The sequence below is a fragment of the Cherax quadricarinatus genome, chromosome 53 (assembly GCF_038502225.1).
Source record: "Cherax quadricarinatus isolate ZL_2023a chromosome 53, ASM3850222v1, whole genome shotgun sequence".
Taxonomy (NCBI): domain Eukaryota; kingdom Metazoa; phylum Arthropoda; class Malacostraca; order Decapoda; family Parastacidae; genus Cherax; species Cherax quadricarinatus.
In genome coordinates, this window is record NC_091344.1 from 20,184,961 (window position 1) to 20,199,704 (window position 14,744).

A 14,744-nucleotide genomic window follows, 5' to 3' on the forward strand; every position below is an offset into this window, starting at 1 on the left:
TTCACTGAGTGAAAATAGGTACCAGCGACTTCCTAAGTGGAAATAGGTATTAGTGATTCACTGAGTGGAAGTAGGTACAGTGACTTGCTGCTTCTCTGATTAGCAATAGGTAATGGAAAATATCACTGAGTGGAACCAGGTACTATGGAATCTCACTGAGTGAAAGTAGGTACTGGGCAGTCACTGAGTGGAAGCAAGTACTGGGGAGTCTGAGTGAATAAGAGTAGGTATTGGAAAGACTCAGTGGTAGCAGGTACTGGGGAGACTTACAGGTGAAAGCAGGTACTCGTAAGACTCACTGTGTGCAAGCATGTACCAAAGTCTCACCGAGTGAAATTAGGTACTGGGGAGACTAAGTAATCAATAGCAAGGGATGCGGGGTACATTAAGCAGGAGGCTAGGTTAGATGGCGTGTTGGTCTGCCTATCTTCGTGAGACCTCTCCTCCTCTCTCCCTCCCATCATTATGAACATTGCAGCCTAGGCCACAGCTCTGCCACTTTCGCTCCAGGGGAAGTTATTTGATGTTGATGAAGGGTTCTTGATCTAAGAAATTAAAGCTACCAACTCCTTTGTTAATCAACTTAACTGCCACCCCTTTCCCATGCGGTGTTTAATTCTAACAGCGTTTGATATAATTACCAAGGTGCCTGTAGGGACTTCGGGGAACTTTTAGAAGTCTTTTAGCACTGAAAATTTAATGGTATTTTTAATGGATGCTGGCTGTTTTAACTTGGTATGATAGATCGTTGTTCTGTATGTTTTATTTGTATTTATTCCTCATTGCCAGGATCATCGAGTCATTTACCTGGTCAACCTTAACTATAAGGGTTTGTCACACAAACTACCACCGTATAGGAGTGGGGTTACACCACCTACCATCCATTAAGAGGGAAGGGAGGGTTCACACCACCCAGAGCTACATAAAACATAATGTACACTCGGCAACTTTCCTGTAATTAGGACTAGGAAAATTTGGGTCATGTTTTCACGTGAAATATTATGTATTGTGAGACTTGGCGGAGGTAATTACCCTGGATGACTTACATGTATAGGAGTTGTGAAGGGTAGTGTAGCGGTAGTAATGTAGTGGTGGAGTAGTGTAGTGGTAGTAATGTAGTGGTGGAAAGTAGTGAAGTGTAGTAATGTAGTGGTGGAGGGGTTAGTGTATTGGTACTGTAGTAGTGGAGGGTAGTTACTGTATTGGTGATTTTGTAGAAGTGGAGGGCAGCGTATTGGTAGCTTTGTAGTGGGGGTAGTGTATTTAGTAGTTTTGCGGTAGTGAAGGGCAGTGTAGTGGTGGAGGGTTGTGTACTTTTGGTAGTATATGATTATTATTATTATTATTATTATTATTATTATTATAATCAAAGAAAGCGCTAAACCGAAAAGGGTCATGCAGCGCTTTTGGTAATGTAGTGGTGGAGAGTAGTGTAGTTTTGGTAATGTAGTGGTGGAGAGTAGTGTAGTTTTGGTAATGTAGTGGTGGAGAGTAGTGTAGTTTTGGTAGTGTAGTGGTAGAGAGCAGTGCAATTTTATAGTGGAAGGTGGTATTGTAGTACATGGTGGTAGAGGAAAATATAGTGGTAATAAGTGGTAATTTAGTAATGGAGGTTATTACATGGGTATAAGCATAATATGACGTACGGCAATACAGTAGTGAAGGTATAACACATAATGTAATAGAGAATATTGTCAGAATTAAGGGATGACCGAGAAATTATATCTCTAGATTATTATTATAATCAAGGGGGAAGCGCTAAACCCGGAGGATTATACAGCGCCTGGGGGGGGATATGTGGAAGGCATTCAGGCTTAATTCGGGGAACTGGAGCACAGATCCAATTCCCTAAATCAAGAGCCCCTCACCAACATCAAGGAACCTTCCTTGAGGGGTTATATCTCTAGAGAAAGTAATAAGCGTTGCACAATCACATATATGATAAACTCATACAAAGACAATTAACAATGACATTCAACAACTGTATTTACATCATCAATTAAGAAGATTGGATAATTACTCAAGAGATCAAAAATGATTAAAGGGATCCTTGTGGCCGTTACGTGAGATATGATGGAAGGACGGGTGGCAGGGGATGGTCAGTGGCAGAGAAGGGTGAGTGGCAGGGAAGGGTGAGTGGCAGGGAAGGGTGAGTGGCAGGGAAGGGTGAGTGGCAGAGAAGGATGAGTGGCAGAGAAGGGTGAGTGGCAGGGAAGGGTGAGTGGCAGGGAAGGGTGAGTGGCAGGGAAGGGTGAGTGGCAGAGAAGGATGAGTGGCAGAGAAGGGTGAGTGGCAGGGAAGGGTGAGTGGCAGGGAAGGGTGAGTGGCAGAGAAGGATGAGTGGCAGAGAAGGGTGAGTGGCAGGGAAGGGTGAAGTTCCACGAAGGGTGGTCCCTGTACCCTGGCGGAGTCGTAGCATCCACGACCACTCGTGTGTCCCATGCAACCTGTCGCCTCAGTCATGCTGGGGTTGCGAGCGTGTTGCAGCAAGCTAGTAGACTCTCACATTCCGCCAAAACATGGGTAGGAGGCAACATGAAGGTGCTAGTCACTGAGGTATATATACAAGTGGAAGGCTACCGTGTGTATCATTGAAAGCAGCGATCAGCTCCCAGTAGTGAGCAGCTCTCTCACGAAGGCATCCAGGACGTGCCCAAGGCTGGGTACTGGAACATGTATCACATGCCTGGGTATACAGGTAAGTGTTAGTTGTGTTGCTGTTATTGGTACACTGCATTGCCGTCTGCCCTGATAGGTTTCACTGTTCACAATTTGGTTGCCACACTTGTGACTACATATTTGTTCCTCGTTATCACTTTCCACTATAGCGTAGTATTATCAGTTTACATAGACGAGACTATCGTAGCTAAAATTACATAGACGAGACAGTATCATAGTTAAAATTACATAGCGAGACAGTATCATAGTTAAAATGCTTTACCACATTCTTCTATTACGTTTCAGTAGCTTCTCAATTAAATAAAAAAAAATCTACCATCACCTGCATTTTGCTGGTACTCCAGTTTCCACCAGCGTCTCTTACATAACGTGCAGCTGCTCATGTCACCATTGTTCTGTTGTTCACCCTCTTGGACGTGTTCTCTTATTGTTAGAACATCCCCGCTACAGTAATTTCTCATTTTTCGATCTTACAGATCCTAGGCTAATTACACTATCATTTATTAACTATTGCATTACATAATATTTAAATTCTAGTCTCTGGGTTATCCTAGGTTCTCTACACATATGCTGCTATGTATGATAATTCTATGTAACTGTATTTGTGTATACCTGAATAAACTTACTTACTTGCCTCCCAGGTGTTATCTTGCCTCTCTCCATATCCCTTACTCTTCGTGTAATGTTGTATCTACTACCCTATTTTTAGCTCTTCCTTGTGAGTATAATACAATGAAATGTGACTGAAATAATGCAGCATTTTTAAATGAGACACTTCTGCAACATTTGAGTACCTTTTTTTATGGAAACGTTTCCCAGCCAGTGATTACTTCAGTCCAATACAGAGAACTTACCTTCCACCGTTCTTCTCTGTACTGGACTGAAGACACTGGTGAAGTTACCCAAATATTGCACAAGTGTCTCATTTATCAATTTGGTTTTGATGTGATGGTGCCCAAGTATAACTTACGCAGAGAAACCATTGTAGAACCAGTCATTCCACGTGTGGTGTGTATGTTACGTAAATATAACCTTTTGTTTTAACCTTTACGATGTCATATATTAGAGTAGCCGTACAATGTGGTATATCTGAATTTGCTAAACAAAAAAAAAATTGCTTCAAAGTTACATTTTTTCGCTGCTCGTGAGTTTCCTGACAGTACCTGGAGTTTACCTGGAGAGAGTTCCGGGGGTCAACGCCCCCGCGGCCCGGTCTGTGACCAGGCCTCCTGGTGGATCAGAGCCTGATCAACCAGGTTGTTACTGCTGGCTGCACGCAAACCAACGTACGAGCCACAGTCCGGCTGGTCAGGAACCGACTTTAGGTGCTTGTCCAGTGCCACCTTGAAGACTGCCAGGGGTCTGTTGGTAATCCCCCTTATGTATGCTGGGAGGCAGTTGAACAGTCTCGGGCCCCTGACACTTATTGTATGGTCTCTTAACGTGCTAGTGACACCCCTGCTTTTCATTGGGGGGATGTTGCATCGTCTGCCAAGTCTTTTGCTTTCGTAGTGAGTGATTTTCGTGTGCAAGTTCGGTACTAGTCCCTCTAGGATTTTCCAAGTGTATATAATCATGTATCTCTCCCGCCTGCGTTCCAGGGAATACAGGTTTAGGAACCTCAAGCGCTCCCAGTAATTGAGGTGTTTTATCTCCGTTATGTGTGCCGTGAAGGTTCTCTACATTTTCTAGGTCGGTAATTTCACCTGCCTTGAAAGGTGCTGTTAGTGTGCAGCAATATTCCAGCCTAGATAGAACAAGTGACCTGAAGAGTGTCATCATGGGCTTGGCCTCCCTAGTTTTGAAGGTTCTCATTATCCATCCTGTCATTTTTCTAGCAGATGCGATTGATACAATGTTATGGTCCTTGAAGGTGAGATCCTCCGACATGATCACTCCCAGGTCTTTGACGTTGGTGTTTCGCTCTATTTTGTGGCCAGAATTTGTTTTGTACTCTGATGAAGATTTAATTTCCTCGTGTTTACCATATACCATATACCGAGGAAAACTAGGATATAATCTTTTATTATTATTTTCTGTGCAAGTTAACACTTATCATCACTCCCCCGCAGAATTAAGCTCAAAATTACTCCCTCATTATCTTCAACCTTATCTTACCACACTGTCAAGTTTCCATAAATGCAAAATAGTGAGAGTAGGCTTCGTGTTGAACCAATATTAAAAGCGAGATATAGCCTAAGCTCTCATAAACGTTTGCTGCCGGTAGTGGTCTCTTATAATAATAATAATAATAATAATAATAATAATAATAATAATAATTATTATTATTATTATTATTATTATTATTATTATTATTATTATTATTATTATTATTATTATTATTATTATTATTATTATTATTATACAGGCCTAGCTGAGTTCAGTGATATACTACTGTACAGAAAGCCTCTTGTTATGCAGTGCATTTCGGGCAAATTAGGTCAATTTGTCCCCAAGATGCGACGCTCACCAGTCGACTAACACCCAGGTACCTACTTGACTGATAAGTAAATATGGACAGCAGGTGTCTTAAGGTGACACGTCCTAATGTTTCCAGCCGTACGTCTTGATCAAAGAATTAGAGCTATTCTTTGCTTCAAATCTGATTATATTTAATTCCCCAAGCGCTATATAATTTCTACAAGCCCTGCGTAATCTCACAGGTTCAGCGCTTCCCCCATGAATACAGTAATAATACCTCTTCTAGGGGAAGGGAGGGGTACCTTGATGTCGATGAAGGGTCTTGATCCAAGGAAGTAAAGTTACTCTCCGCTTGGATCAAACCTGATTACTTCTCCAGATGCAACTCCAGCACTAGAACATTTATTATGGAAAGGTTTTGCTCACTTGGAACTTTGATAAATCAAATGCAGAGACACAGTATGGATGTGCGGGACCAGGTCAAATGTAAAGCTTATGGATTGATATAGCCAGGATAGAAATGTCAAAAAGACTAACTGAGGGTCACCTTATCGCTATGTTTTGATATTAATTTAGAAAAGAAAAAATCCCAGTTAACTTAAAACTGCCAGAGTTCTATTGGACGTGGCAAATCAACACAGACTACGTACATCTCTGCTTTCATCAAACAAATTCTCCATAATGACCAGGCTACTGTCATTAGTCATTCTCCATATTGCCCAGTCTGTTTTTATCAGTCATTCTCCTTAATGACCAGTCTGCTTTCATCATTTTCCATAATGACCAGTCTGCTTTCATCAATCATTCATCATAATGACCGGTCTGCTTTGATCAATCACTCTACAATGACCAGTCTGCTTTCATCAGTCATTCTCTATAATGACCAGTCTGCTTTCATCAATCATTCATCATAATGACCGGTCTGCTTTGATCAATCACTCTACAATGACCAGTCTGCTTTCATCAGTCATTCTCTATAATGACCGGTCTGCTTTGATCAGTCACTCTACAATGACCAGTCTGCTTTCATCAGTCGTTCTCTACAATGACCAGTCTGCTTTCATCAGTCATTCTCTATAATGACCAGTCTGCTTTGATCAATCACTCTAAATTGACCAGTCTGCTTTCATCAGTCATTCTCTATAATGACCAGTCTGCTTTCATCAATCATTCTTCACAATGACCAGTCTACTTTCGTGGACATTTCGGTATACGACTCTGCATGCACTTGACCTTGTTTACCACCTGTATATACTGTTTTTTTTTATCATCTCTGCAAAATGGTTATAAATATAACCTTAATTTTTAATGGGGGTGAACTGGTAAGCCAGTGGAAGGCCTCGGGCAGATGGCCAAAAGCTCCAGGTACGGGTCATCATGTGACCAGGACCCGCGTCAGGAAACTCTTAAGTAAGTAAGTATTGTTTTCTGATAAACCTTACCTAACCTAACCTAATCAATCTCTGCATTTGTGTTAACAGGGTTCATAGTGAGTGAAACGTTTCCATAATGAATGTCCTAGTGCTGCACTTGTATATTATTTGCATACTTGTCCGTATTTGATACCATCTTTGACCTGGAATTGTGCGCGTCTTTCCCAGCTCGACCCTGATTACCCCCCTTCCCCAGGCACTGCATGACCCCGAAGGATTTAACGCTTCCTCATAAATGTAACAATAGTAATATAATAATAATAATAATTACTACTACTACTACTACTACTGCTACTACTACTACTACTACTATTACTACTACTACTACTACTACTACTACTACTACTAATAATAATAATAATAATAATAATAATAATAATAATAATAATAATAATAATAATAACCAGAAGCGTTAAATCCGTTTGTGTCATTCAGCACTGTTTTGTGGGGGTTGATCTCTAGCTCTTGGTTATGCTGACTTGTAATCCCTGTATCTCAGAATCGTGTGAAATTCACCATGTTAATTACGTTGTGTACATGCTGTGTGTATGTGATCCATGTGTACATACTGTTTGTATGTGATCCATGTGTACATGCTGTTTGTATGTGATCCATGTGTACATACTGTGTACATGATCCACGTGTACATGCTGTGTGTACGTGAAACGTGTATATGCTGTGTGTACGTGATCCATGTGTACATGTGTGTACGTGATCCATTTGTACATACTGTGTGTACATTATCCATGTGCACATGATGTGTGTACGTGATCCATGTGTACATGTGTGTACGTGGTCCATGTGTACATACTGTGTATACATGATCCATGTGCACATGCTGTGTGTACGTGATCCATGTGTACATGCAGTGTGTAAGGGATTTCTCCATCAATGGTGTATTTGTGTATGTTCTCCAAGTAACCCTGACGTCCCCTCCCTACACATCTCCCACCATCCCACCCAACACTTCTCCCACCTGCCCTCCCCACACCTCTCCCATCTACCCTCCCACCAGACCATAATTTCGAGGCAATTTAATCACGGAGTAATTGAGATAATCGTGAAGTTTCATAATTTCTCTGAGAGATGATGATTGAGAGGAGGATGGTGCCTGACACCGGGTTTGATGATAATAGTCTTTTATGGAAACAGTATTATATTGTATACTAGTTTCCTGCTGATGTGTGTGTACTCACCTAATTGTGGTTGCAGGGGTCGATTCATAGCTCCTGGCCTCCTGTGTGTGTGTGTGTGTGTGTGTGTGTGTGTGTGTGTGTGTGTGTGTGTGTGTGTGTGTGTGTGTGTGTATGTGTGTGTGTGAGTGCGCGCGTGCGTCTGAGGGTGCGTGTGTGTATGCGTGTGTGCATGCATGTAATTATATATTTGTAATTACCTATCTGCAGTTACACGAATAGAGCTTCAGCTCGTGGTGTGCCGTCTTCTGTTGTATATTTATCATATATTTTATCTTTCTCATTGGCTGTGTCACGCACGATTCGTCTCTCATTTCAGTCGTCTATCACTCTTATTGTATAAGTAATATTTTCCAGTATTCCTTCTACATTACTTACATACTTGAAGGTTATCTCTTTTTTTCCTTCGTACTGGGGGCATCAACATATTCTCTTTGTCTAATGTTTACGACTTTTTCAATTTATATATATACATGCATACATATAATAAAGCAGTACTGTATTTCATAAGAATTTCTCATGTAGTCCATGGTAGCCAAATAATGCGTATCTAAATTTTAAATAAAAGAAATATTTTTATCGCTACTACATTTATATAATTTTCTGGTTAAAACTCACTCCAAAGTCTGTTTTTCTGTCACAGGTACATTTGAGTATTATGTTTAAATAATCCTCCTTTTTCGTTATATGGTGTTCATTATTTTTTCATACAGTTTTACTCCACATGCCTAGCATATTTAAACCATCTGCATTGTTGTCTAGAAAATATTTGCATTACCTGCAAATATGTAAATTTAGTTTTTATAGCGTCTGGCAAAACATTTATATTAGTAAGAGCGGGACAAGTGCTGGTTCTTGCAGTACCCCGGGCTGGCTTAAATGTGCTTATCATCATACATTATTTAGACTGACTAGATTATATTTAACCAATTATAACCTACAGTAACACCAATAAAAAGTATTATAGAGACGGAAGTATACCTGAATAAACTCTCTGTATGCTTAAAAAAAGAGCAGCTATAAATGTGAAACTGACATGGGCATGTGAAACTGACATGGGCATGTGAAACTGACATGGGCATGTGAAACTGACATGGGCATGTGAAACTGACATGGGCATGTGAAACTGACATGGGCATGTGAAACTGACATGGGCATGTGAAACTGACATGGGCATGTGAAACTGACATGGGCATTGAAGTGCAAGCTGATGCTAACGTCGGACTATTGATTAAAATTGTGAGTAAAGTCGGGTTGCGTGCGGCCAACAGTAACAGCCTGGTTGATCAGGCCCTGATCTGCCATGAGGCCTGGTCACAGACCGGGCCGCGGGGGCGTTGACTCTCTTCAGGTATACTCTAGCAAGGAGGTGGGGTGGATGGAGAGAATTATAGATAGTGAAGACAATGACGAGCACTAAAAGTCCTCTGCGTGTATCATAAATGAGAAAAGATGAACCTCGGGATCATTGATCGAGAACCTCACGTGATCTAACCAAAAAGCCTTTGATGGATGAGGCTCAGTGTTTGTGTCTGAGGGGAGTCATTCCTTGAAAGTGGGGGAGGCCTTGATGCTGGTGAGGGGCTCTTGATCAAGGAAGTTGAACCTGCTCTTAAGACCCTTCCTTGATTTAAACCCAATTACCCCATTCACTAGGTGCTGTACGATCCCTACAGGTTTAGCACCTTTTTATAAATATATGAGGATTGTGATGGCTACCCCCGTACATGTCAGAGATATTCTAATCATGCTATTACAACCTCATTACCTATGATAGTCACTACACACTACACAAACCTCACTACCTATGATAGTTACTACACTCTCGCTGGCTGGCTAGTATAATCACCAGTCCATCCTCACTACCAATGATAATACCACTACACCCTCACTAAAAGTGATAATTACCACTACTCCCTCAATTCCTATAATAATCACCACTACACAGCCTATGATAATCACGGCTACAGCACCTCACTACCTACGATAATTACCAATACACCAACCTTACTTCCTATGATAATCACTACCAACCCCAGTACCAATGATAATAACCACAACAGCGCCTTTACTGCTAATGATAATCATCACTACACCCTTACTATGATAATCACTATATCACCCTCTCTGCTAACGCTGATTACCATTACACCTTCCTCACCATGATAATCACTAGATCACCCCACAACTAATGATAATCACCACTACATCACCTTCACTCAGGTCATCATAGCAGGGTCAACCATCACCTTGTGTACCATAATTAAATATCGACCGTAGCAGTCACAAGCCCCCGAGATACCTGTAACTGAAGCAGCCCATGGAGATGTACACCTACCTCATTTGCATACACTACCGCATTAAGCGACGCCAGCACAACCAGTTCTCTGAAACATACCTTGTTCTACTTGTTTATTAACAGGCATTTTTCTTTAAACTGATGTCTTGAAAATATAGTGATTTTACCCACATTAAGTTCTGGGAATATTGTTCAGTGAAAATTTGCCTCGCCAGACGACTGACGCAATTTAGAGACGCAAATTTCTTGAGAACAGCAATTTCCACGTAGGAAAGTATCCTTTGCATCAAGCAGGATTGATAATAGTGTGTGATTATTCATTGGGTACAATAGGGACAGTGCCAAGGCTTACGAACAAAATTTGGACTACAAAAATTAACTCCGAAAATAAGAAAGGAAACTGCTAAATCAAATTGAATAAATTTCTGTGAACTTATTGGTAACAATTTAGATCTTTCTTGGGTGCCTACAATTGTGAGTGCCAGGGGCCACGTAAACCTTATTCTCAACCTTGACTAAGGTAGTGACGTGTCACTGAGACTAGAAGCAAGAGACTTTCTGCTGACTTCACACCACCAAGAGTAGTTCCTGGCACCTAAAGTCGGTACCTGACCAGCCGGGCTGTGCTCGTACGTTGGATTGCGTGCAGCCAGCAGTAACAGCCTGGTTGATCAGGCTCTGATCCACCAGGAGGCCTGGTCACAGACCGGGCCGTGGGGGCGTTGACCCCCGGAACTCTCTCCAGGCAAACTCCAGATGATATCTATATAATGATTGTTTCGGGGTATACAACATTGTGGAAGCAAGGAGTTGTGAGAATAAAACCCAGTTAGTCATGTGCTGTCTCCCGCATGATAGTTTGTTTACACAATTTATCACGTTTACGGTAGTTAGAAATAATCTCAGTTTGTATACAAAACATACACCTTTGCCAGCACTAAGTCATTCAGATACTGGATCGTAAAATATCATTCACGGTCGGGCACAAACTTGCTGAATAATGCTCAGTATCGTTCCAGGTATAAGTATCTCTGACAGTACGGTTTGTATGGAGATGTCAGTGATAAAATGTGAAGTGTGTGCAGAGACAGGGTCATACACTGGAGCATTATATTTCAAGAGTGTTCTAACGTCCAACCTTTCAGAGACATCTCCGTGTAAACCCTACAGGATATTGCAAAACACATTATTGCTAATGGTAAGATATCTGAAATCTTAAGGTTGTTTCCACATTTTGCATCGACTAGATGAGTGAATTGTTTTCATAGAGGAAATTGCAACCCATTTGTGACCAATGTTTGATAAGTGGTAATAAGATATAAAAATGGAGATTGTATTACATACTGTAATGTGGCCATGAGCAAAATGAAGTAATTGTAATATGTGAAATGGCTAATATTTCTTTATAGTGATTTAACAAATGTCAGTGGGGTCTAAGAAAGACCCACTGTGACCTCTGTAATCCCGTTTTCTTGCGCTACCGACCACAGGTTGAGCATGGGGTGCAGAATAAACTAGCTCCTCAGGCAGACAACTAACAAATTACTTTCCTTCAAGAATAAAACTCATTTGAACTACATTGTTTATAAACAATATTTAACTCCTCTATATGTAACATCGCAGCTATTGATTTTTGCGTCAAGCAACTTTTAGCTTAGCAAGGAACGAAATTAACAAGTCATCTTTCAAAAAACGCGAAAGTCATTCCCAGCAATACTAGATTTTTTTCGCAACATAAGGGTCAATAACCGAGAAGCCTCGCCTTCCCGTATTTTACTACCACTAGCTTATGAATGCTGAAGTATTCATAAACTTTTACGCTAGTTATACGACGCTTGCCAACTCAAAAGATAAGATAAGAAAAGATTGGTTGGGGGTTTTAACCCGGGGGAGGGTTAACTACCCAGAATAACGCTATGAAATCAGGGCATCATCGAGGATTGTCTGTTTTATTTCCGTTGTGGTCCTTCAGTCTTGTTCCCCCCAGGATGCCACCCACAAATCGACAAACACCCAGGGTACCTACTTACTGCTGGGCGAACAGGGACAGCAAGTGTGAAGTGACTAAACACGCAGATACCTACTTGCTGCTATTTGAACAAAGACAGCAGGTGTAAGGTGACTAATACCCAGGTACCTACTTCTAGATGAACAGGGACAGCAGGTGCAAGGAAGCATGCCCATTATTTCCACTCGTGCCGAGGACTGAACTTCGGACGATCAGTGTCAGGTGATTGCGTTGCCAACCGAGCCACGGCACGCCAATACATATTGTATAAAGATTGGTAACGTTAATTAAAAAGCAGATAAAAAAATATGAAGCTAAGAAAGTATACTAAGAAAAAAGGAGGATTTTTTTAATGCAATGTTTAGATTAAATTCGAAGGGCTCACGAAGTCTCTGTACTCCCTTCCTGGAGAGAAAAACTTTGATTATGCTCAAGGTATGTAGCCAGCCCTTGTTTCATTTTTATTATGCCTTTAACTGATGTAGTGGAGAAAAATTGACATTTAGAAAAATGCCAAACGTTGACAATATAAATTGAGAATGCTCGCCCGGACCCTTGACCCATTATGCGCTTCTGCAATCTTTTGACTACCTCCCACACCATGGGTATGGGGTGCTTAATAAAGATATTAAACAAACTAACGAAAGTTTGAATGATCTTATTTTACATATAACAATATGTAAATGTATTCTTGTGACAGGACATGTGATGGGTCTGAGGAGCGACTGTGGGCGCAGCACCAGTACACTTGCCGCCCACAACAAGCTGCTTGCTCCACCCATACCTCACCCCACTGCATGTCTTCCCTTGGACGATCTCACCGCTCTGGTAGGTATGAGAAGAGGCAGAGGAAGAATTAAAGGTTAGGTAAATTCGTCAGGAAACAGGACAAGTGTTTCCCGAGGCGGATCTTAGTCATATGATGACCCGCAGCTGGAGATTTTGGTCATTTGACCGATGCCTTCCGCTGGCTTACCGGTCCACCCCTTTAAAAATTAAGGTTATAATTATAACCATTTTACTGTTATATAGAAGAACTAAAGAGAGGGCCAGGGATTATATAACTACATGTTCCCACTTAGTCGGTATAGTTTAAATTCATATTCACCTGTGAGGCACTGAGTAAGGATGCAAGTGATAGACACAATAAACAGGTTGGAAGTGATAGACATAATAAACAGGTTGGAAGTGATAGACACAATAAACAGGTTGGAAGTGATAGACACAATAAACAGGTTGGAAGTGATAGACATAATAAACAGGTTGGAAGTGATAGACATAATAAACAGGTTGGAAGTGATAGACACAATAAACAGGTTGGAAGTGATAGACATAATAAACAGGTTGGAAGTGATAGACACAATAAACAGGTTGGAAGTGATAGACACAATAAACAGGTTGGAAGTGATAGACATAATAAACAGGTTGGAAGTGATAGACATAATAAACAGGTTGGAAGTGATAGACATAATAAACAGGTTGGAAGTGATAGACATAATAAACAGGTTGGAAGTGAGAAAAGCAGCGGGGATAGATGGGATCATGGGATCAGAACTGAATAGCTGCGAGCAGGTTGGTATAATGTATTAGAATGGTTAGCGTTTATATTCAGTGTGTATGTATCAAAGAAGTTGTCTCATTTTAATGTTATTTTAGTATTGTATTTTATGTTGGCAGAGCTTATGGGAGGAGGGAATCCGGACCCACTACCAGGGTCTGCCTGTACCCATACTCCGGAGTCGCCTGGACCACGCACCCACACCCACCACACTCCTGCTGGCCGCCAACGCTAACCCCATTACCACGCCCACACCATGTTACTGGTCACCATGATCACACCTACGTCTTCTCAGTAGTTACTGTAACAACACCCACACCTTAATTGTCACCATGGCCACGCCCACGCCCAATCCCACGCCCAAACCATAATGGTCCCCACGCCACATTATTGAGCATACTGACAACTGCATTAACTTTGCTCCTCTGAATGTTACAACGCAATGATATTTCGGCTTGAAGTTTGTAATATAATGCAAAGCTATAAATTATTTTACCATGACTTGCTCATTCATAGTTTTTATATTATGTGCATAATATAAGTCTGTCCATACCTATAAACACTGACCAAAGGCACAAAATAACTTACATAGAAAAGGAGATAAGAAAAGTAAAATATATTTCAGCTCCACACTTAGGCCATTAACAGACTGAAAAAAATGTACATAGCATAAAGTTTTTATACAGAGGCAAGTAACATGAAGTAATGACATGACTGTAAGCCAGGTGCAGGAAGTAAGTCGATTATTATTATTATTATAAAAAAAGAAGCGCTAAACCACAAGGGCTATACAGCAGGAAGTAAGTCGAGTGCTGGAAGAAGTGACTTCGATACACAGGCAGTTATATTATCGTATGCATAGGGTTTTACACCTATACATACAATTTGTTTTACTGTATACATAATAAAAGCAGCTTTCTAGTCAGTTTTATGGTTATGGTTCGTAATATACTAGGAAATTGTTTAACTGGTTTATACACAGCAAACAGACCTCTTATGTTCTGTTACTCTTGTAATTAAACGTCATTTTGTTCACTGTATGACTGGTTGCAGGATTTCCAAGTAATTTCAAATACACATGTACAACAACGGTAGTTTATTTTTCAAACCGCTAGTAACGATTACCCATGTTTCTAGGGCAATGAGGTACAAG

The 14,744-nt window shown here is 40.9% G+C and overlaps 1 protein-coding gene across 1 annotated transcript; it reads left to right on the top strand.

Annotated features, from left to right (window-relative positions):
• Positions 1-2,535: 2,535 nt before the first annotated feature.
• LOC128692356 (uncharacterized) lies at positions 2,536-14,012 on the top strand. The gene is made up of 3 exons (XM_053781494.2): positions 2,536-2,698; positions 12,734-12,861; positions 13,711-14,012. Exons 1-3 carry the CDS (start codon positions 2,674-2,676, stop codon positions 13,864-13,866), a joined length of 309 nt encoding a protein of 102 aa, XP_053637469.1. The 5' UTR covers positions 2,536-2,673; the 3' UTR covers positions 13,867-14,012.
• The last annotated feature ends 732 nt before the right edge of the window (positions 14,013-14,744 follow it).

Excerpts from the sequence above, each read along its gene's own strand:
- LOC128692356 (XM_053781494.2), top strand. The coding sequence starts at position 2,674 with ATGTATCACATGCCTGGGTATACAG. Across the intron at positions 2,699-12,733 it reads TCACATGCCTGGGTATACAG|GACATGTGATGGGTCTGAGG; the intron begins GTAAGTGTTAGT and ends TTCTTGTGACAG. Across the intron at positions 12,862-13,710 it reads TGGACGATCTCACCGCTCTG|AGCTTATGGGAGGAGGGAAT; the intron begins GTAGGTATGAGA and ends TTATGTTGGCAG.